The sequence below is a fragment of the Cetorhinus maximus genome, chromosome 17 (assembly GCF_964194155.1).
Source record: "Cetorhinus maximus chromosome 17, sCetMax3.hap1.1, whole genome shotgun sequence".
Taxonomy (NCBI): Eukaryota; Metazoa; Chordata; class Chondrichthyes; order Lamniformes; family Cetorhinidae; genus Cetorhinus; species Cetorhinus maximus.
Genome location: NC_135895.1, coordinates 36,871,877 through 36,897,044, shown reverse-complemented (window position 1 = coordinate 36,897,044; position 25,168 = coordinate 36,871,877). Strand labels below are relative to the sequence as shown.

At 41.7% G+C, this 25,168-nt stretch overlaps 1 protein-coding gene across 3 annotated transcripts in view; it reads right to left on the bottom strand.

Moving 5' to 3' along the window:
- LOC144692325 (ERI1 exoribonuclease 3-like) overlaps positions 1-25,168 on the bottom strand; it is a 443,641-nt gene that overhangs the window by 350,118 nt on the left and 68,355 nt on the right. For all 3 annotated transcript variants that reach the window (XM_078561028.1, XM_078561030.1, XM_078561029.1), the window contains exons 4-5: positions 23,145-23,204; positions 21,094-21,185 (exon numbers count right to left, since the gene is read on the bottom strand). In XM_078561028.1, coding sequence (XP_078417154.1) covers positions 21,094-21,185; positions 23,145-23,204 — 152 coding nt within the window. The remainder of the gene's footprint in view (positions 1-21,093; positions 21,186-23,144; positions 23,205-25,168) is intronic.

Sequence of the window (25,168 nt, the reverse complement as noted above, 5' to 3'; positions counted from 1 at the left end):
AAGACCCTGGGAGAGGACATCCAACCACTGAGAGCTGCCTTCCAGACAGAGGCTGGCAGTGCCACCAGAAGCAGTGGCTGCTGCCTGTAAAGCATGCAAGGAGAGGCCTGGAATTGTGAGGGACCCAGGCCACAGGTGAGTGAGGGTGGTATGGGGAGGATATTGCCAACTGGGGCAAAGGGGCTCAGAAGAAAGGGCAGGGGGTAGCTTTCAGCGCCAGGAAGGCAAACCATGAGTCTTTCAACCCCAGGCTTAATCAGGGGGGAGGTGGCGGTGTACCCACCCGGCAGCCTCCCGCCAGATCAAATGCACATGCCGATTTCAAAACTTGCCTCAGTGGGAGCATTAAATTCCACCCATCATATCTATCATGTCTCACATTAGGAATTTTTAATAAAATTATAAAAACTATTCAGGTGCAGCATTGGTTAAAAGAGTGAGTATTTGACCCATTCATGATGTGTTTTGCCTTCTATCCTAATGTAGCCACCGTAACTCTCGCAATGGCTCCTCCACCACCTTCACAAAGGCATCACAGCCGAAAGTTCAGCTCTTAGTCCCGCCTAATCCTGAGCTGCAAGCTGTTCCTTCATCAACAACTTTCATAGTCACAGGCTAGGTATACATATAGATATGCCAATGGCACTCAGCTCCACCTCCTTGCCACTTTCTTTGGCTCCATTGTTATCTGCTTGTCTGACATCAAATCATTCCGCGAAATTCACTCTATTTGGCCAAAAGTCAAATGTTCACAACAAACATTCAACCCCTCCACAGCTACTCACGTAGGCAGTACGTAATAGTGCAGAATTTCACATTTCTGAATAGCTGTGATTTGAGTTTTATGATCCTGGGAATAGTTTTAAGCCCCATATCAACCCATCACAATGACTATCTATTGTCTGCCCTGCAACACTGCCCATCCTCTGCCATAACCTGAAAGCATTTCCCGATCTCAGCTCTGTCCAGACTGCTTCGGCCTCTACTCCAAAGTTCTCCTCATTGGCGTGCCATGCTTCATAAATTTCAATATATCCAAAAGTCTGCCATTTGTATCCTAACCTGCTATGAGACACAACCATGTTTACTCATCTTTGCCCTCATTGACTTTTATTTTCTTCCATTTCCCCAACATAATTATTTGAAAAAACTCATTCCTTCATGTCTCTCACTCTGGCTCTGCAACATCCTACACTCATAAATGCCAGTGCCATCGTTCAAACTCTCGATAATATCTTCTCCCTGCATTCTATTTTCAGTGGCATAGCCTCAGGTGGTGTGAGCTGAACACTCTGGCGTTCTCTCCTTGAACCCTGTCACTTTATTACTTTCTATCTTCAGAAACTTGTTCAAAACCTTACAACCTGTCTTTCATCACCTTGCCCAAATTCTTTACTATTTCTGTTTTTTGTCCACCTACCTATGAAGCACTTAAGGATGCTTATTCCAATAAAGACACTTTATAAATGTATATTCATACTGTTGTAATAGCTAACCATTACAGGTGACAAAATTTCCCATTTCTATCTTTAGTCTGTACTGAATTAGTGGATCTCAAGGGAGGCAAAGGTGTGAGTGTTTATTGTCCATGCAAGGATTCCCACTCCAGACTATTGCCCACTGGATATCTGTGAATGGACAGGTTTAGCTGTCCATGCTGCAAACATTTAATAGCCTGACGCTTGTTCTAATTTCCTGTGAAGTGTTCTAATTTCCTGTGAAGTGTCACTTGGACCACTGACACCCATCTCAGCAAGGAGTCAAATTTTCAGTCATGGAGTGAAATGGTGAAAAAGCAATAAATTTGGGAATTATCAATGTGCATGTAGAAAATGATCTACACTTTTGGATATTATTGAGTGGTAGCATGTCAACAATGAAAAATACAATTGTGGTGTTTGCCAGAAGCTGAAGGATTTGATGCTGTACTAAGGTAGCTCATCTCAGCTGAGCAGCGGTTGGCATACTACAAGATCTTTGTGCCCTGAGAAAAGGAGACAAAAACCAAACAGGGTTCTAAAAAAATTATAAATCAACTCTATTTATCTTGCCAAATGGAAGAACAAGCTATGACAAAAGTGAAACATTTGTATTTAATTAAATGGCAGAGCAGACTCAATTATGCTGAATGGGAAACTCCTGTTCCTGTGTTGAACTATGATAAACACACTTCCTTCTTTCCATTACTCTACATAAGGCTAAAATAACTGGTTTACTCATAGCTTGTTTGATACACAAATGTCCCACTATATATATGTGGGCAAAATTGGACAGCCTACAAAAACAGGTGCAAACTTTGTGCAACCTGCTCATTTATATGATTACAGCATGCAGCCAGCATCAAGTGCACTGTTGAGTGGCTGCACGCCTCAGCAGGGGGCAAAAAAGCATGAGAGAGTAGCACAAATTCAAGCTAGCCTGCATTGCTTAAAGCCAGCCTGCACTTCTTTAAAGAGAGGTGCATTTTGACTGCAGAAGGTACTTAAAGTAATTCTAAGTGTGAGTTTGACCTGGGAAAGACACCAGAACAATAGAAAGTGACAGCCAGCATGCTTCAAGGTTCTCAAATGCAGCATTAGAGGCCTTGGTTTAGGAGGTGACAGGAGGAGAAGAGGTCATTTATCCACAGGGCATCAAGGGATCTTTCAGGCAGACATTGCAAAGGTGATCGGAGCAGATAGCCATCGCAGCCAATGTCAGTCCCTGGCAGGATGCAGTGCTGCAAGAAGTTTAATAACCTCACACGAATATTCAAGATAGACGAATGCATCTTAAAATGTCATATCCTTGTAGCTAAACTACAAGCCTCACATATTGCTCAATTCACCACCTTCCCTTCACTCACCCAACAGTAATCTCTATCAACCATGACTCTTATTTTATAGTTTCAGTTGACCTTCACACAGGTATCGCTGCTGCAAGCCTCACAGCCACATCTCACAACTTTCACATACTACCAGCTATTTAACCATGACAGGTACATCACTCAAACATATTGCACCACACTCACTGAGACATTTTTCTCTCTGATACAGAGCAAGGTAGTGCACAACCATAGGCCGAGCAACTAATCAGCAGGGGACAGTCATAGTTGCATGTCCTGATCCCAATGGAGGATGTGTTTGCCATCATTGGAGTAGCCATGGTGGAGACTGTGGCCAATGACTGTGCTGAAAGCATTGAAGGTGATGGAATGCTCATACCTAATCTTCCTTCTCACATACAACTTCACCATCATCTCACAATCTTTTCAGATTTATAAGTTGCAGATGGTTTAAGTATGCAGCTCTTGCTTTCCCGCCTGACCCTCATTGCAACACTACCCCTTGTCCATTTCTCCTTTCAGATACCCAAGAACTGCAGCCCAGCCAGGTAGTGATGCAGAAGCAAGAAGTGGAAGAGGAATTGGAACTGATGATGAAGAAACACCATCACCCACTCTCACACACACAGCCACCAGGCCAGATACTAACACTGCATGTAGTATAGAGGGTAACCTAGAGATGAGATCTGCATATGGTGAGACATCGGGCATAAGTGGCCTGCAACCAGGCAGGAGGAAAAGGTAGCGTAGGTTTCAACTTGTCAGAGGGCAAAGTCACATGAATTCTGCTGCAGAGGTCTCAGATGAGGGTTTCAATGGGTCAGCATACAGAAGAAGGCTGTTGGGCAAGTACACAGAAATGCTTGGTAAATTGGCAACCCTGTCAGAAAGCCTACGCTCACTGCCCAGAAGCATTGAGAAGTCTGGCATCAACCTTGCACATGGCTTTGGATAGAAATTGGTGCCCATCTTTTCCAGTGTGCAAGTGGTGGCCAACACCATTATCAGCACTATAGGAGTGTTAGGTGTGCAAATTATTGTTCGGAAGCTATTTTTACTGTAAGAAACACATTTTAAACCTGGTTAAATTTTTCTTTTTCTTTCATCTTTTTCTAAATGAGTAGTTTGTTGAAGTCATCAAAGATATCTAAATAAGCCAGAAAGTTTTCATAGAAGGTTCCTGCAGATTGGAAGGTAGTAAATGTAACCCCACTATTTAAGAAAGGAGAGCGAGAGAAAATGGGGAATTACAGACCTGTTAGCCTGACATCAGTAGTTGGGAAAATGCTACAATCTATTATAAAGGATCTGATAACTGGACTCTTAAAAAAATAATGGTAGGATTGGGCAAAGTCAGCATGGATTTATGAAAGGGAAATCATGTTTGACAAGCCTGTTGGAGTTTTCTGAGGAAGTAACTAGCAGAACAGATAAGAGGAAACCAGTGAATGTGGCGTATTTGGATTTTCAGAAGGCATTAGATAAAGGTCCTACACAAGAGGTTAGTGAACAAAGTTAGAGCAAATGGGATTGGGAGTAATATACTGGCATGGACTGAGAATTGGTTAACGGACAGAAAACAGAGAGCAGGCTTTTCCAATTGCTGCAATTGTAAAGAGTGTTGATGAGACCGCACCTGGAGTATTATGTACAGTTCAGTCAAATGTTTATCCTACCACCATCTAAACTTAAGGAAGATTATGAGAAGACACAAAATATAGTCAGTATGTTAAAAACAGTGATGATTTTTTTTCTGTTTAACTCTGCACTTGCAACAGCATATCTAACTGCTGGGAGGACAAAGACACACTCCAGTTCATTTGAAGCGAGGAGGCTTGACTACAAGAGTAGCCCCAAAATGGTGAGCCTAAGAAAAATATCTTGAATAAACCTCCAAAAATATAATGTACCAACCCAGCCACCCAAATTCTGCCATACTGCAAACATTTCCAATTCATCTATCTGTCACTTCCATCCAGGAGGTGGATTTTTGAAATGTTTTTGTATGGATATGCTCCCTAAGGTCATTCTCTGGGTGATGACTGAGCACAGGTTTTGTTGTGAAACACTTACACATTTCTAACCAGTGGAGCATTTTTTGCCATTTTCTTCTGCACTGTAACAAGTCTGTGAGCAGCACATCAGTGCTAAATGTCAGTGCCCATGAAATAGAATTTTGGCATTAAGGACTCTGAAAATAGAAAATTTGACTCCATGGCAGCTGTCAACATGTGCTAATGAAATCTGGCAACAGGCTCTTTATTTTGAAAGGAGACTGTGATTTGAGTATTTAAAGTCTTTTTAAAGGCACATTCTTAGCAGTATGTTACACTGGTTACAAAAGGGGAACCTGGCTGGACTCTGTAAGCTAGTGGTGACAAAGTTGAAATCTCCAGTGTAGTGGACAACTGATCCCATTAAAATCCAAGTGTGTGACAGTTAACTGAATGACCCTGAGGTCACACAGAAAACATCCAGGCCTCTATAAATATTGTATGAGGCTGTCAACACTGCAGTCACCTCAGAGCTCCTTGACACAGTTAGAAATATGGTAACTATTATTTACAGAAATGAAAAGGAGGAAATTGTTTGTGTGAAAATGAAAAGAATGAAACCTGCTCACATTCATTTACAGATATTGTGCAAGTTGGGGGATTAGATTGTTAAAACCTAAGCAAAACAGAAAAGTGCTGATTTTGCTTTCATTCAGTTATCTACAGGAATTCAAGAGAGGGATGTTTAACTACAACTAAATGAAGTGCCACTACCAATAATGGTGGGTCAGAGAAGGAGTCGCTGTGAAGGAAAACAAGCATTGATGCTAAATGGAACACAGCTGACTTCAGACAACACATGGAAGGTCCCCTGCCAACAACAGTATTTACCCCATCTGTGTCTGGGAGTGAAACACAAACCTAATTACATTTTCACTGCAGTGTGTTACAGCCCAATCAACTTATAACAAAAGACCCGAGGCAGCCTGGGGGAATATTGGGAGGGTATTAAGCTAGAAATGACTGCCAGTAGCATGATATTTAAAGTTTTTTGAAAAAAAAGTAACCTAAGAAAGTGACTTATTACTTCTGGCTGGACTTTAATCCATGACAGAAAATCGTTGATCCTCATATATTCATCCTCACATGCTTTAGCTCCCTATTGGTTTGAAATTGTCACATGCTGACAGTTTAGTCGCCTTCTTGTGACTGAAGACAAATGCTCCATCATCATTTCTCTTCACTCCCTCTCCATTACACAAATGGTGTCGATTCAGTTTATGCCACAATTAAGTTCTGATTAAATTACTTTTTTCCCTCCCACTTCACAGTTTCCTCTCAGTAGTAAGACTGCCCCCCACTCCCTCGCCTCGACTAAAAAGTTTGGTCTTCTCAGGCATCAGGAATCAATAGAGCACATGCGAAAAAGGTACTATTTCATGAATTCCAATATGTATGTCTGGAACTCAGTTTGCTGTGTAGGTGGATTTTTTTTTTGTGATACCAGATCTATTGAATTCAACTTCAAAACTTGTAATGGCGGGATTTGAACTCTCAATTTTTGGGTTGCTGGTCCAGTGCCATAATCACAACATCAGACTTATTTACACTCACTTTTTTGATAAATTTATAAGTAAAACTCAAAGACACCACCACTGACCAGAAGCTTAACTGAACCAGCCATATCCAGACTGTGGTTGTAAAAGCAGGGTAAATGCTGGGTATTATACAATGATCAATTCACGTCCTGCCTCTTCAAAGTCTATCCATCATTTATAAAGTTCAAGTCGGGAGTGTGATGAAATACCAAGCGCTTGGCTGGATGAGTGTAGCCGCAACACTCTAGAAGCTTGACAGCATCAAGGACAGAGCAGTCAACTTGATGTTGTTTCTGCCACTGGTGCACAGTGGGTGCTGTATGTACTATTACAGAATGAACTGCAGCAATTCACCAAGCTTACTCTAACAGAACCTCCTTGCCCTGAGACCATAACCGCTACAAAGGACAGGGCAGTTACATCACTTTCAATAAAAGCAAAGTACTGCAGCTGCTGAAGATCTGAAATAAGAACAGATAGTGCTGGAAAAATTCAGCAGGTCTGGGAGCATCTGAGGAGAGAGAGAAACAGAGTTAACGTTTTGAGACCAATATGACTCTTCTTCGGATCGGAGAAGATAATTCCAAAGAAGAATCATATTGGACTCGAAACGTTAACTCAGTCCTCTCTCTACAGGTGCTAGCAGACCTACTGAGCCTTTCCAGCACTTTCTGTTTTTATTTACATCACCTTCAAGTTTCCTTCCAAGTTACATAGCATCGTGCCTTGGACAGATAATGCTGTCCTTTCATTGCTGAAAGGTTAAATTTCTAACCTAGTATCTTTGCAGGAGCGCCATCGCTACAAGAACAAAAACAACTTGCATTTATGTAGACCTTTAATATAATAAAGCAGCCCAATGGTCTTTATAGGAGCATTATCAAACAAACTGCAACACTGAGCCACATAAGGCAGATGACCAAAAGCTTTGTCAAAGAAGTAGGTTTTAAAGAGCATCTTAAAGGAGGAAAGAGAGGATGAGATGCAGAGATTTAGGGAGAGAATTCCAGAGCTTAGGGCCTTGACTGCTGAAGACATCGCCATCAATAGCAGAAAATTAAAATCAGGGTGCTTAAGAGGACAAAACTAGAGGCATGCAGATATCTTGTAGGGTTGCAGGGTTGGAAGTGATTACTGAGATAGTGAGGGGTGAGGACATCGAGGAATTTGAAAACAAAGATGAGCATTTTAAAACTGAGGCATTGATGAACCAAAGTCAATGTAGGTCAGCGAACACATAAGTGACAGGTAAAGGATAACTGTCGTAAGTTAGGGCACAGGAAGCAGAGTTTTGGATTATCACATGTTTAAGGAGGCCATGGAAGGCCAGCCAGGAGTGCGTTGTAATAGTCAAATCCAAGAGCTGCAGTGGTGTAGAAAACGGCCCACCAGCTATTCTCAGGAGAACAAGGAACAGACAATAAATACAGCCTTGCAAGTATTGCTTGCAGCCTGAGAAGAAATTATAAAAAACAAAATTTGCCCAAGAGGTCAGCAAACAGAATAAAATCTCAAGCACCAACATGTTGGCAAAAACTGTATATTGCCTTTCAAAAGATCACTATCTTCACTATTTTTAAAATGTATGTTGATATTTTTCTTTTTACCCTTGATATAAATAGTTATGTGCAGGCGTGATCAGGCCATCACAGATGAGACTACTCATTTACTGGTAGTGTTTCTCTATTTGATGTAAAAAATTGCATCAGAGGTTTACCAGGTCACATCAACGACATGACTATAACAACCTTCAGAGTTCCATACCTCAATTAGCTAAAAAACTGGCTTTTGGAGCCAGTTTTCAGTTAATGAAATGACACTTCTTATTTCAATATGATTCATATCCAGAAGGCATTAGATAACAAGGAAAGGATTTATATTAAAAAACATTCAAAAGCAAAAGATATCAGAAAAACAAAAGCAAATGTAGATCCTCCTTATATAGCTCTGTAGGAAAGTGCACCATGTGTTTTTTTTTAAATTTGCTCATGGGATGTGAGCATCGCTGGCAAGGCCAGCATTTGCTAACCAGGCCTGTATTATCCTTGAGAAGGTGTTGGTGAACCACCTTCTTGTAGCATAACAGCCCATGTGGTGGAGTTACACCCATGGTGCTGTTAGGAAGGGAACTACATGTTTTTGACCCAGTGACAATGAAGGAACGGTGAAACAATTTTAACTCTGGATAGTGTGTGTAGCTTAGAGAAGAATTTGCAGATAATGGTGTTGCCATGCCTCAGCTACCCTTGTCCTTCTAGGTGGTAGAGGTCACAAGTTTGGAAGGTGCTATCAAAGGAAGCTTGATGAGTTGCTGCAGAGCATCTTGGGTTGAGTATCCTTTATCTAAAACCCTCGGGGCCAACTGTATTTCAGATAATTTTGGTTTTTGGATACCACATATAGGCATAGGCCTACTTACCTTACAATGGCCGAAGCCTAGGCTAGTTCTAGTCCAAGGTAAATAAAATGGCTAGAAAAGATGTACCACCGAACAATAATTACAGGGTACCTGTAACAAGTTCCCACCTGTAGCGCCATCTGCAATTTTCCTTGTAGGAGAGGGTTCACAAGGCAAACAGTACAGCCAAACAAATACACTTGGCAAGCTAAAGGTCGGGTGCAGTCGGCGAGGTTCAAGTTGGCTCGGTTGGTTCAGGTCACACATTTTCCATGCTAAAGGACGATGAGATTCAAAAAAAGTGCAGTTTTTGGATGTGTTCGGTTTTCGGATTTATGGATAAAATATATTCGACCTATAATGGTAAGCACTGCTGCTATTGTGCCGGTGATGGGGGGAGTGAATGCTTAAGGTGGTGGATGGGGTGTTGCTCAAGTGAGTTGCTTTGTCATGGATGGTATCGAGTTTCTTCAGTGTTGTTGTAGCTGCACTCATCAAGTGGAGACTATTCCATCATGCTCCTGACTTGTGCCTTGTAGATGGCAGACATGCTTTACGGAGTCAGGAGGGAAGTTCCTCATTGCTGAATTCCCATCTTCTGATCAGCTCTTGTAGCCACGGTATTTATGTGGCTGGTCCAGTTAAGTTCTGGTCAATAGTAACCCCCAGGATATTAATGGCAGGGAATTCAGCGATGGTAATGCCATTAAATGTCATGGGGCGATGGTTAGATTCTCTCTTGTTGTAAATGGTCATTACCTGGCACTTGTGTGACAAAATGTTAAATGCTACTTATCAGCCCAAACCTGAATGTTGTCCCGGTCTTGTTGCATACGATCATGAGCTGTTTCAGCATCAGAGGGGTTGCAAATGAAACTGAACACTGTGTGGTCAGCAGGAAACGCCCCCACTTCTGACCTTCTGATGAAAGGAAGGTCATTGGTGAAGCAGCTAAAAATGGTTGGGCCAAGGACACTACCCTGAGGAACTCCTGCAATGACGTCCTGAGGCTGAGATGATTGTCCAACAGCAACAACCATCTTCCTTTGTGATAGGTAAGAATCCGACAAGTGGAGAGTTTTTCCTGATTCCCATTGACTTCAGTCTGCTAGGGCTCCTTGATGCCACATTTGTTGTGCTTTTTGTGGTCAGGTCATAGTTGAGCAAGTTTTCACATTGTCAGGTAGATGTCATTGTTGTAGCTGTACTTGAATATTTTAGCTAGGGTCACAGCTAGTTCAAGAGAACAAGTCTTCAGTGTTACAGCTGGGATGATATTGTGGCCCATAGCTTCTGCAGTACCCAGTGCCTTCAGCTGTTTCTTGCTATCACGTGGCGTGAATTGTATTGGTTGAAGAATAACATTTGTGATGCTGGTGACCTCAAGAGGAGTCCAAGATTAATCATCCACTTGGCACTTCTGGCTGAAGATGGCTGCAAATGCTTCAGCCTTGTCTTTTGCATTGTGCTGGGCTCCCCCATCACTGAGGATGGGGATGTTTATGGAGCCTCCTCCACCCATTAGTTATTTAATCATCCAGCACCATTCACGAATGGATGTGGCAGCTCTACAGAACTTGGTGATCTGTTGGTTGTGGGATTGCTTAGCTCTATTGCATGATGCTCTGCCACGTTGCATGCATGTAATCCGATGTTGTAGCTTCACCAGGTTGGCACTTCATTTTTAGTTATGCCTCTTGCTGCACCTGGCATGCTCTACTGCACTCTTTATTGAACCAAGGTTGATTCCCTGGCTTGGTAGAGTGGTCATGGTAGAGTGAGGAATATGCCAGGCTATGAGGTTAACTACTGTGGTTGAATACAATTCTGCTGCTGCTGATGGCCAATATGGCTTATGGATTCCCAGTTTTGAGCTGCTAGATCAGTTCTGAATCTATCCCATTTAGGCAGGGAGGTAGTGTCACACAACATGTTAGAGGGTGTACCTGGTGGGAGGAAGGACTTCATCTCCACAAGGGCTGTGCAGTTGTCACTCTTACCAATACTACCATGGATAGATGCTTCTGCAACTAATAGATTGCAAGGACGATTCAAGTAATTTTTTCCTTCTTGTTGGTTCTCTCACCGCCTGCTGCATGCCCACTCTGGCAGCTATGTCCTTCAGGACTCAGCCAGCTTGATCTGTAGTGGCGCTATCAAGACACTGCTGGTGATGGTCATTGACATTTTCCACCCAGATTCTGTGTCCTCACTACCCTCAGTGCTCTTCCAAGTGGTGTGCAACAGGGAGGAGCACTGATTCATTAGCTGAGGCAGGGCAATTGGTGGTAATCAAGGTTTCCTTGCCCATGTTTGTCCTGATGCCATGAGCCTTCATGGGGTTCACAGTCAAAATTGAGGACCCCCAGGACCACTCTGTCCTGACTTTATACCACTCGGCCACCATCTCTGGTGGGTCTATCCTGCCTGTGGGATAGGACTTTTTTTTATTTGTTCACGGGATGTGGGTGTCGCCAGCATTTATTGCCCGTTCCTAATTGCCTTTGAGAAGGTGGTGTTGAGCCACCTTCTTGAAATGCTGCAGTCCATGTGGTGTAGGTACACCCACAGTGCTGTTGGAAGGACCTCCATGATTTTGACCGAACAAAAGTGAAGGAATTGCAATATAATTCCAAGTCAGGATGGTGTGTTGCTTGGAGGGAAGCTTGCAGGTGGTGGTGGTCCCATGCATTTGCTGCCCTGGTCCTTCGAGGTATAGAGGTCGCAGATTTGGAAGGTCCTGTCAAAGGAGCCTTGGTGAGTTGCTACAGTGCATCTTGTAAATGGTACACACTGCTGTCACTGTAGGTCAGGGGTGGAGGGAGTGAATGTTTATGGTGGGGTGCCAATCAAACGAGTTGCTTTGTCCTGGATGGTTTTGAGCTTCTTGAGTGTTGTTGGAGCTGCAGTCATCCAGGCAAGTGGAGAGTATTCAATCACACTCCTGGCTTGTGCATTGTAGATGGCTGACAAGCTTTGGGGAGTCAGGGACTGAGCTACTCACTTCAGAATTCCCAGCCTCTGACCTGCTCTTGCAGCCAGAGTATTTATATGGCTGGTACAGTTCAGTTTCTGGTCAATGGTAACTCCCATGATGTCAATAGTGGGGGATCCAGCAATGGTAATGCCATTGAATATCAAGGGGACATGGATCAATCCTCCCTTGTTGGGGATGGTCATTGCCTAGCACTTATGTGGCTCAAATGTTACTTGCCCCCATCAGCCCAAGCTTCAATGTTGTCCAGGACTTGCTGCATACGAACACAGACTGATTCAGTATCTGAGAAGTTGCAGTCATTAGCGAACATCCCACTTCTGACCTTATGATGGAGGTATGATCATTGATAAGGCAGCTGAAGGTGGTTGGGCCCAGGACACTATCCTAAGGAACTCCAGCAGCAATGTCCTGGGACTGAAATAATTGACCTTCAACAAGTGCAACCATCTTCCTTTGTGCTATGTATGACTCCAACCAGTGGAGAGCTTTTCCACTGACTTCAGTTTTGCTAGGGCTTCTTGATGCCACACGGCCAAATGCTGCCTTGATGTTAAGGGCAGTCACTCTTGCCTCATCTCTTGAGTTCAGTTCTTTTGTTCACGTTTGAACAAAGGCTGTATGGTTCAGTGAGTATAGCTATGTCAGGCTGTTGCTTGACAACTCTATGAGACAACTCTCCTAATTTTGACACAAGTCCCCAGATGTGAGTAAGGAGGACTTTGCAGAGTCAACTGGCTGGGGTGTGCCATTGTTGTTTCCGGTGCCTAGGTCGATGCTCGGTGGTCCATCTGGCTTTATTCTTTTTTGACTTTTATGTAGCGGTTTGATACAACTGAGCGGCTTGCTACACCATTTCAGAAGGCAGTTAAGAATCAATCACACTGCTGTGGTTTTGGAGTCACATATTGGCTAGACTGGGTAAGAACTGCAATGTCCTTCAGTGATGGAAATCTGTGAATCAGATGGGTTTTTTTAATTATCGGCAGTTGCATGATCATCATTACTGATAGTAGCTTTTTATTCCAAGTATATTTTGTTAATTGAATTTATTTTAGAAATTGAGTTGTTATTTAATTCTGCAATTTTACGACACCAAGTAGAGAAATTAAGTTGTGAATCGATGCCAAAGAAGGGTATCTGATAGTCACTATACGAAGCTTCAAGTACAACCTTATTGTGAAGTCCATTAATCTGTGCAAAATGAACATAGAATAGCAAATGTTTTCTTCAGAAATCTGATTACGAATTAATCTGCTCTTCCATTTGTGTTGTGACAACTGCCACATAAAAATTTTGGCGATTTAAGTGTTAAATTCATACGTATGAGTTAGGAGCAGGAGTAGGCCATTCGGCCCTTCGAGCCTGCTCTGCCATTCAATAAGATCATGACTGATCCGATTGTAACCTCAAATCCACAATCGCGCCTGCCCCCGGTAGCTTTTCACCCCCTTGCTTATCAAGAATCCATCTATCTCTGCCCTGAGAATATTCAAAGACTCTGCTTCCACGCCTTTTGAAAAAGAGTTCTGAAGACTCACAACTCAGAGTGAAAAAATTCTCCTTATCTCTTTCCTAAATGGCCGACCCCTTATTTTAAACAGTGGTCCCTAGTACTTGATTCTCACACACGAGGAAACATCCTTTCCACATCAACCCGGTCAAGTCCCCTCAGGGTCTTATATGTTTCAATCGGGTTGCCTCTTACTCTTCTAAATTTCAGCAGATACAAACCTAGCCGGTCCAACCTTTCCTCATAAGACAACCCGCCCAATCCAGGTGTTAGCTTAATAAGCCTTCTCTGAGCTCTTTACAATGCATTTACATTCTTCCTTAAATAAGGAGACCAATTCTGTACACAGTACTCCAGATATGGTCTCACCAATGCCCTGCATAGTGAAGCATAACATCCTTACTTTTGTATTCAATTCCCCTCACAATAACTCATAACATCCTATTTGCTTTCCTAATTACTTGCTGAACCTGCATACTAACCTTTTGCGATTCATGCACTAGGAAACCCAGATCCCTCTACATCTCAGAATTCTGTAATCTCTCACCACTTAGATAATATGCTTCTTTTGAATTTTTCCTCCAAATTGGACAATTTCACACTTTCCCACCTTATACTTAATTTGTCAGGTCTTTGCCCACTCAGTTAACCTATCTATATCCCTTTGTTACCTTCTGGTGTCCTCTTCACATCTTACTATCCTACCTATCTTTGTGTCCTCAGCAAATTTAGCAACCATTCCTTCGGTCCCTTCATCCAAGTTATTTACATAAATTATAAAAAGTTGAGGCCCCAGCACTGATCCTTGTGGCACACCACTCATTACATCTTGCCAACCAGAAAAAGACCCATTTATGCCTACCCTCTTTTTTCTGTTAGCTAGTCAATCTTCTATCCATGCCTATATGTCAACTCCTACACCATGAGCTTTTGGGGACATTTACATTTGGGAACAAAAATTAGCTGGGGTTCAAACTGGTTGTTGGTTTGCTATTGCCTGTTTTGCGATACCACTGTAGACCAATTTCACCCCCAATGTAGACCAGAGAGAGCTTTATTTTGTCCCTAGCGCACAACGTATTTTTTTATTCATTCATGGGAAGGTGGTGCCGCTGGCTAGGCCAGCATTTATTGACCATCCCTAATTGCTCTTGAGAAGGTGGTGGTGAGCTGCCTCCTTGAACCGTTGCAGTCCATGTGATGAAGGTACACCCAAAGTGCTATTGGGGAGGGAGTTCCAGGGTTTTGACCCAGCGACAGTGAAGGAATGGTGATATATTTCCAAGTCAGGATGGTGAGTGGCTTCGAGGGGAACTTCCAGGTGGTGGTGTTCCCATGTGTCTGCTGCCATTGTCCTTCTAGATGGTGGTGGTCGTGGGTTTGGAAGGTACTGTCTAAGGAGCCTTGGTGAATTATTGTAGCGCATCTTGTAGATGGTACACACTGCTGCAAATGTGGTCAGTGGTGGAGGGAGTGAATGTTGAAGGTGGTGGATGGGGTGCCAATCAAATGGACTGTTTTGTCCCGGATGGTGTAGAGCTTCTTGATTGTTCTTGGAGCTGCACTCATCCAGGCAAGTGGAGAGTATTCCATCACACGCCTTACAGCTGGTGGATAGGCTCTTGGGAGTTAGGAGGTGAGTTACTCACTACAGGATTCCTAGCCTCTGATCTGCTCTTATAGCCACAGTATTTATTTGGCTAGTCCAGTTCAGTTTCTGGTCTATGGTAACTCCCAGGATGATGACAGTGGGGGATTTAGCGATGGTAATGCCATTGAATGTCAAGGGGCGATGGTGAGGTTCTCTCCTTTTGGAAATAGTCATTGCCTGGCACTTGTGTGGCACGAATGTTACTTGCCACTTATCAGCCCATGCCTGGATATTGTCCAGGTCTTGCTGCATTAGACATGGACTGCTTCAGTATCTGAGCAATCGCGAATGGTGCTGAACATTGTGCAATCATCAGTGAACATCCCCACTTCTGGCCTTATGATGGAGGAAGGTCACTGCTGAAGCAACTGAAGATGGCTGGGCCTAGGACACTGAGTGCTTGATTCTGATACTGGGTACAAAGGTGAAACAGCAATGTCCTATTTTTCAGCATTGATATAAGCGTTCACCAAAATATTAAATAAGTCTTTTAGATACAAAAAATGGGAGGACAAAGTGTCATGTATTTCATGCTTTAAAAGTAATACAAAAAAAAACCTGTGGTGGCGGCTAATTTTATTCTAAAATAAATAAAAGGTTTCAAAACAGTACTGAGGATTTACCAAGGCTCAATTAGAGCCAATTATTATGCTAACTACATGTCTATTTTGTTTCCGAAGGGGGATTGAAAACTAATTACATGACTAACAGAAAAACTTTGAAGCATCTACGGCCTTTAATAAGTCTACATTATATAATAAAGTAAATCTATGTTAATTTCCCACTTGAATTTCTGTAATTATTTCTTCCTGGTAATTTTTCTTCTTAAATTTATTTATATTTTATTGTGGTAATTTATTTACTAACATCTTAACTTTTAAATCATTCCTGATATACATTCTCTCTTTTACACACTAGCTGCTGATTCAATTTTCTTATCCATGCTTCTGCAGTTTTGCATTGAAATGCAGAATGAATGTTGGCGATTGATTCCTCTACCCCTGCCACAAAATTACACAAAAACTCACCACATGCTATTGTAAAATGGCTGTGAAATAGAGTGATCTAAGTGAAGTGCACCACTTTTGTTACAGTTGTGCCTGGAGCCACGTGGTTCCCCTCATTGCCCCATTTATACTGCATGTCAATGACCCAAGAGGCTCCAAAGAATACAAATCAACATGCAACCCTTCATTACCATCATTGGTTTATCCCCCAGTACTGCAATTTTTAAGATCTTTCCATGTCCTTCATGTTACCAGTGCATGAAGAAGAGAAGAAAAATGCTGCACAAAAATGATCTATTTTTAAATATTTATAAATATGCACATAAAAGGAAATTATCTTAAATTGAACTTTATTATCTTTTCAAGTTTAGCAGCAGTAACTGAGGATAAAGACTTATTACACAGAATTTACAGCAGAGATATAGGGCATTCCGCCCAATAGTCTATGCTGGTGTTTATGCTCCACATGGACCTCTTCTCTTCCTATATCATCTAACCCTGTCAGCATATCTTTCTATTCCTTTCTCCCTATGTACTTACCTAGTTTCTCTTTAGATGCATCTATCTTATTCACTTCATCTTATCCACGTGGTAGCAATTTCTACATTCTCACCACTCTGAGTAAAGAGGTTTCTCCTGAACTTCCTTTCGGATTTATAAAATTAATAATCTTGATATTTATGGACTAGTTTTGAACTCCCCCACCAATGAAAATATCTTTCCACTTTATCAAACCTCTTCATTATTTTAAAGAGCTAGAAAACTTAGAAAACAGAGAAATGCCAGCTGGAAGGGAAAAGTGGCAGTGAAACAAAAGGGAATCTGACAGTTTATACAGCAAAACCTTGTTTCCAAAGAAATGGGCTTCCAGAATAACAGATCAGATTTTGACTTTCAGACAGTCAATTGCCTATTCCTGTTTGTGGGAGGCCTAAATCAGTTAGGAGGAATCAGGCTTCATTTCCAGGCCACCAGCAGGTTACTTGTCCCCTATGGGCATCCCACTGCAGCTTGACAGCTCTCGGTCAGGATCATAATCGAGCAACTCCGATGCCATGCCATTCTACAGATTGTGGTGGGGGTTGCGGGAGTGAGCTCAAATTCACAGTGTCCCTCACCTCTTTTGCCAAGAGAAGCCACACTGCCTTCACAAAAATATACCCGAAAACATTTCTGCACTGTTTTCAGAACGCTCAGCAGCCCCTTTAAGAATAGATGGTCTAACTGCTCAATGCCAAGATAGATTAATGGAGTTCACCCATATCTCTGTAAATTGAAATTAGGGTCCTAGCAATGTCATAGAACCCTGATTTGCATAATCAAGAGGCCCAGTGCTTTAAATAAGCAGGTGTCCCACTGGCTAAGGAATGGCCCTTTAAAAAATGGCAGCTGCCGAAGCATCGCCATTAATGGGGTAATAAGTGAACCAATTATTGAAGTTGTTACTGCCCATTAACATTAATTTGGCCAAGCTGAATTTGATCCCCAAATCACTTATACTATGACTTTTTTGCCAAATTACATATCTATAGCATAGCTCATTCAACACAAAAATCCAGTATACTGCTACTGAATATCAATTTAGAAGCATAGAAAATAGGTGCACGACTAGGCCAATCGGCCCTTTGAGCCTGCTCCACCATTCATTATGATCTTGGCTGATCATTCAACTCAATAGCCTGCTCCCACTTTCTCCCCATGACCTTTGATCCCTTTCACCCCCAAGAGCTATATCTAACTTCTTCTTGAAAACATACAATGTTTCGGCCTCAACTACTTTCTATGGTAGCGAATTCCACAGGCTCACCATTCTCTGGGTGAAGAAATTTCTCCTCATGTCAGTCCTAAATGGTCCACCCCGTATCCTCAGACTGTGACCCCTGGTTCTGGACTCCCCCGCCATCGGGAACATCCTTCCTGCATCTGCCCTGTCTAGTCCTGTTAGAATTTTATAGGTTTCTATGAGATTCCCCCCATTCTTCTGAACTCCTAACCGACTCAATCTCTCCTCATATGTCAGAACCACCATCCCAGGAATCAGTCTGGTAAACCTTCGCTGCACTCCCTCTATAGCAAGTACATCCTTCCTCAGATAAGGAGACCAAAACTGCACACAATATTCCAGGTGTGGTCTCACCAAGGCCCTGTATAATTGCAGCAAGACATCCCTGCTCCTGTACTCGAATCCTCTCGCCATGAAGGCCAACATACCAGTTGCCTTCTTTACCGCCTGCTGCACCTGCATGCTTACCTTCAGCGACTGGTGTACATGGACACCCAGGTCTCGTTGCACATTCCCCGCTCTCAATTTATAGCCATTCAGATAATAATCTGCCTTCCTGTTTTTGCTACCAAAGTGGGTAAACTCACATGTATCTACATTATACTGCATCTGCCATGCATTTGCCCACTCACTCAGCTTCTCCAAATCACACTGAAGCATTTCTGCATCCTTCTCACAGCCCTCCCTCCCACCCAGTTTTGTGTCATCTGCAAATTTGGAGATATTACATTTAGTTCCCTCATCTAAATAATTAATATATATTGTGAATAGCTGGGGTCCCAGCACCGATCCCTGTGGTACCCCACTAGTCACTGCCTGCCATTCGGAAAAAGACCCGTTTATTCCTACTCTTTGTTTCCTGTCTGCCAACAAGTTTTCTATCCATCTCAATACTCTATCCCCAATCCCATGTGCTTTAAATTTTACACGCTAATCTCTTATGTGGGACTTTGTCGAAAGCCTTCTGAAAGTCCAAATAAACCACATCCACTGGCTCCCCCTCATCAACTCTACTAGTTACATCCTCAAAAAATTCCAGTAGATTTGTCAAGCATGATTTCCCTTTTGTAAATCCATGCTGACTCTGTTCGATTCTGCCACTGTTTTCCAAGTGCTCAGCTATTAAATCTTTAAAAATGGACTCTAGAATTTTCCCCACTACCGACGTCAGGCTGACTGGTCTATAATTTCCTGTTTTCTCTCTACCTCCCTTTTTAAATAGTGGGGTTACATTAGCTACCCTCCAATGTATAGGAACTGTTCCAGAGTCCACAGAATCTCGGAAGATGACCACCAATGCATCCACTATTTCTAGGGCCACTTCCTTAAGTACTCTGGGATGTAGATTATCAGGCCCTGGGGATTTCTTGGCCTTCAATCCCATCAATTTCCTCAACACTGTGACTCCTCTAAGTTTGTTGACGCCCATAATAGCAACCTGAGTGTATAGTCTTGTGTAGGCTTCAGTATAACAGCTGAATATAGCACAACACCCAGATTTCAATGTATGCTGTGATGTTGAAACTGACCTTGAGTTTTCAGATTTCTTTGGGCCAATCGGCACTGTGCCAGTGGGTAGCCACAGCATATGTATCAAGTTATCTATTGGCTGCCAATATTCACTAAAATTCAGAGCTTCCACAATCTTGCAAGTGTGTATGTAATTTTTGACACAGCATGCACATGATTTATGATGCAGCATGTTTGCTTGTACAAATACAATGTTAATCAATGTGCTGACAAGGTGCAGCAAGTATAATCTGACAGCTGTAAGTAAATTCCATAACTTAATGTTTCTCATTCATGCTAGCCAGATGTGTCTGGTGCAGATTCAGAAACAGGCAGGAGGTGATTTGTGTAAGGAAAAAGAGTCTGGATTGGTAAACTTATTTTGTAATATAAATGCAACAAAAAACTGACCAACTCAATTTTCTAATGTGTCATCCTCCTATCCCAACCCAAAGTACAATTTTGTTTATTCACTCAATGGATGTGGCCATTGCTAGCAAGGCCAGCATTTATTGTACATCCCTAATTGACCTTGAGAAGGTGGTGGTGAGAAGGTGGCTGCAGTCTACATAGTGTAGGGATACCCACATTGCTGTTGATTAGGGAGTACCAGGATTTTGACCCAACAACGATGAACGAATGGCTATATATTTCCAAGTCAGGATGGTGTGCGACTTGCAGGAGAATTTGCAGGCGGTGTTCCTTTGTGCCTTCTGCCCTTGTTCTTCCAGGTAGTAGGGATCGGGGGTTTGGAAGGTGCTGTTGAATTTAGACTGTAATCTGATGTATTTTAAGATAATCCTCTTTGGCTTCTGCTAGCATATAAGGATCTTGGCTCCGTACCTATCCTAACTGCCAACTTAAATGCAATCTGGATTTGAAGAATCTCAGTTCAACCCCACAGCTGCTCCATTACCAAGATCACTTTCTTCTTCTTCACACGCTGCCCACCTCTTACGAACATACGAAATAGGAGCAGAAGTAGGCCATTCAGCCTCTCGAGCCTGCTCCACCATTCGTTAAGATCATGGCTGATCTGTTTGTGTTTCAAATTCCACATTCCCATCTACCCCCGATAACCTTTGATTCCCTTGCCTAATAGGAATCTATCTACTCCACCTTAAAATGGTTCTCGGCTGAAACCCTAACTCGGGAATTTTATTTTTCAAGGCTTAATTTTTCAAAGGCTGTCTTAATTAGCCTCCCTATCTTAACTTACAAAAGAAGTAAACAGCATAGCTTGTGTTCTCACTTGCAGGAAGTTGGATACTCTCTTCATGATCGTTGTACACAATGAACAAATTTCAAATTCCTCAGTTCAAATTACCCCAAGGTTTCCCAACTCTAATTCAGCAATCTTTTCTTCTGTGCTCAAACATCCTTAGTTCTCCTAACACCAGGTTACTCTTTGTCCCTTACTTCTCCCATTCACCACCAGTGCTAGCTCATTCAGCCAACTCTGCAACCTGATCTCTAGCTGATGTCATCGTCCCACCTTTCACCCTGCTTCAAGAAGTCCCTTCAATAGACATCATCTTGATCATGCTTCCATTTCCCAAACCCAATATTTTCCCTTCTGTTTGGAATTCAATGCTGTTCCTCCTAAATGTAAAGTGCTTAGAGACGTCTCCTATCTGCAGAAAGCATTTCAGAAATAAAAGTTGTTGTCAGAAACAAGATGCCAAATAGATAAATTCTGTTAGGACCAGCAGGCCTGTTGCATTAATGAAGATAATAAAAATACTAACTGGTCATTTTCAATGTAAGAAATAAACACAAAATTCCCTTAACAATCCAGTATTGTAAATTCTAATTTCTTACATTGTTTTTAAATCCCAATCTCCACAGGTTACAAAGATGGAATTGACTTTAGGATCCAGCAAACCTTCTTCTTGCATCCAGTCATCAACCATCTGCAAAGAACAAAAAGATTGATCAATGAACAAATAAAGCTAAAGCAAGCTTATTTCCAATGCAAGACAGCGGTTATGAAACTTTATTCAGTATTCTGATGCAATATCTTGTCTGTGCTTCTTTCAACAATTTTTACATATTACATAAAATCTACAGCACAGAAATCAGCCATTTGATCCAAATGGCTACAGTGTTATACACCACATGAACCTCCTTCCACTCTCCATTCTGCTTTTCATAGCCTCCATTCACTTCTCCCTCATGTATACATCAAGCCTCTCCTGATATATGTCAATGCTATTTTCTTCAACCACTCTGCATGACAGTGAATTCTACATTCCCACCATTCTTTGTGTAAAGAGGTTGAAGGAATAGTGTGATCGAACTTGTTGAAGGTTACAGAGATCGAGAAGGACAAGGAGAGCACATGGTGACAATGGTTATAGTCATGGAGGATGTCATTCATGACTTTTAATTAGTGTTGAGAGAAGGGTGGAAACCTATTTGTAGAGGTTTAAACATGAAGTTGCAGGAAAGTTGGGCACAGATTTGGGAGGCAACACAACAGTCAATTGCTTTAGAGGGGAAAGTAAGGTTAGAGTTGGAGCAGGAGCCCACAACAAACAGAGGGGATGAAAGTGGGTTTTTAGGAGGGTGTGATGATGATGATTTTGAAAAGAAGTGGTATACTAGCTGAGGAAAGGGAACTATTTACAATGTCAACTACCATGGAGGCCAGGAAGGGAATTTTGGAGGTCAGCACTTTAGTAAAGTGGACAAGGGAGCAGAAGGTGAGTCTTGTGGATAATATCAGTTCAGAGAGGGCATTAGGGGAGCTAGGATGAAAACTAGAGAAAAATATAGGTTCTGGACTCGGACAGGGGAGAACCTTGGTGGGAGGTATGGCTTGATGGGCAAGTGGATGAGAGATGTGACAGAGACAAGCTTAACAGATGGCCTGAATCTTATTGACAAAGTAGTGTGTACATATTGTTGCAAGTGAAGGTGGAAGCGGCAAGGGAGAGAAGTTTAAGCAGACCGTCGGTAATGGAAAACACAGTCAGGGATTATTGTTACTTTGCAGGATGCTCTTGGAGTATTGTGTGCTTTTCCACAAGAGAACAAAACACAATAGTGCTTGATGTGATCAAACCAGATGTGGCGACGGATGGCTAAACCAGTTATGCACCAGATACGCTCATCTGTGCCCCATGGGCTTAAGGAGGCAAAGATAGGTGCGATAGAATGGGGCCTATCTATCCCATTGAAGAGGCAGAGAACAGCCCATAATGTACAATTTATATAGTTGAAAGCTAGCAGCAGGTAAAATTAACACAAAAATTACCATGGCATTGATTCTCTTATATGACAGTGTTCCAATATTGCACATTGAACATGACTTAAAGGTGACTGTGTCATTGTCTAAATTTTCCCAGCCAGGCCTGACTCCTGGAACAGCCAAAAATAGCCTGCTTTGATAACTGCAAATGTTGATTGCCAATAGGTTTGCATTGCAGCACACATTATGCTCTATTGCACTGCTAAGTTTTTTCAACATGATATTTTATCAGTTTCATTAAAGAAGTGACTATGATTTAAGAAACAAATGACCCTATATGGGTAAACTAAAAGCTCATAACTATAAAGTTAAGGCAACACTTGATGTGATTTACAATCTTACCAAAACCCAAGGGCTAATCTACACATTCTATCCCACCTCAATATAATGGAAGCACTGAAATTTCTCTTTTCTGATTTGAAATGCTCATTAATCGGTAACTGCATGGAAACGAGTATTGTTAGGAGGGCCACATGAAAAGATCATTGAATTATAGGGTCCAATGCATTCGTGTTCATAAAAAAAGCTCACTCTGATAAGCCAAAATTATAGGTACATTGATGAAGTCAAAAGAGACAGTTAAAAATGAAGTATAATGCTAAGATGTTATCTTATTCACCTGAAGGGCTTGAGGTAATGTTGGCTTCCCATCCACCATGGACTGCACAATCCCTGTGAGCTACAGATAGAAAATAAGAAATCCAGTTACAAACAGAGTAAGTTATTACATGGCTGATGATTGTGAAAATGTTGAGCTTTAGTAACATGACAAAAAGCAATACATTTGACAAAGGATGATTTCAGAAAGTTTATAAAGGCAACCTCTGTCCTGAAATATTACAAGGGATATCTAAATCAAATTACTATGATGAGCCAGAGTAGAATGTCCAATCCACAGGCTCGAATTTTAACACTAAGATAAAAGCAAAATACTGCAGATGCTGGAAATCTGAAACAAAAGCAGAAAATGCTGGAAACACTCAGCAGGTCTAACAGCATCGGTGGAGAGAAAAACAGAGTTAACGTTTCAACTCTTGTATGACTCTCCTTCGGAGATAAAGAGAAGTAAAAATGTGATGACATTTATACTGTTTAAGAGGGGGCGGAGCAGGTGAAACTGGATAGAAGGCCAGCGATAGGTGGGGGCAAAGGAGAGATTGACAAAGATGACATGAACAAAAGGACAAAGGGGTGTTAATAGTGTTAATAGCTGATGGTGGCTTATCCTTGTCCTGCTATTATCACATTCTGCTTTCTTACCTTAATGCCATAATCAACACCTCCTTTAGCCAGCACCGCCACCATTATTTGCCCCTTTGTCCTTTTGTTAGATTTAGAATTGTTCATACATGCTCTTAGCTAAATCTGCCAAGTGTAGATGGGAAAACTTTGGTGAGACAAGGCCAGGTATAAATTGATAAGCTGCTTTATTTATAGACAACAAGTGAACGTACAAAGAAACGGAAGTAATGAAATCTATTCAACTGACCACAGAGAACAAGAAAAATTAACTATACCACACTGTTCCTATTAAGTAAATATGCTTCACTAGAACAGGTTTCTTCCCCAGACCTAGCTGCTTGATCGATTGTGCCTGTGTCCCTTTGTTCTTTTGTTTTCTTCTGTCCATGCTCCCAACCAACATGAAGGCTCTCTCTGTGTGTACTTCTCCTTTCTCTGATCCGCCAGTAGGCTTTTCAGTAAAACCAAAAATATATTGAAATTGAAGTAAATTCACAGTTCTATTGCCAACCTTGTTAAGGCAAAAGAGATTTGTATAGAGACAAGAGCTGCCAAAGATTGGAAGGTAAGAAGCATCAGTTCAGAAATTGCTGGGACAATAATGCAGAGTTCACATTAACACACTGATGATGGTGGGCAAAAAAATAGCAATTTGTGGCAAGGAAGAGATACATCATTCGTTGTGAATTACCATAAATTGCTGGACAATTTGCACTGCTCAACAATTAACCTCACAAAACAAAAACGGCCATCAACCTCCCAATGAATGTCAAGAAATTGCTGGATTTGTGATGTAAATACGAAGGAATCTTGCTGCAGCTGGCATTTCATGTTGTAAGAACTCTGATAATGACTTGATTTATGGTTCTGACATTCTACTCAACCTTGGAGATGCAGAAAGGGACTATTGGTGTCTCATTCCTGCAGGTAAATTTTTCCTAAAGGTTTTTAAAATTTTCATTTTCTTCTTTTAATTTTTTTTTCTCTCTCTTAATCCAATTTTTCTTTTCCTCCTTCATTTACCTTTCTGTGTCTAATTTGACTCTAATTCATCCTATTCCCTTTTCCATTCATCACTTGGTTTCATTCTCTAGCCTTAAATTGTATTGGTTAAGGAAACAGACCATTTGACCTGATGTTCATGAGATTCCAAATGTACATACCTTTCTCAATGCACATTTCCAGCTACCTGCAGCGCAAAAACGCTACAATTTGAAAGGTTAGGAAAAAAATCCAATTCATACCACTCCCCATGAGATGTGCCATACCAGCAATTTCTGGGTCAAAGTTTCTAGCTAGCTATCTATTACACCAATTAAAGCTGCATCTCAGTTGTTCTATTCAAAGCATTTCTCCTTTTAACTGTAGAATTAACAACAGTTGGAAAAAAATCTGAAGTCC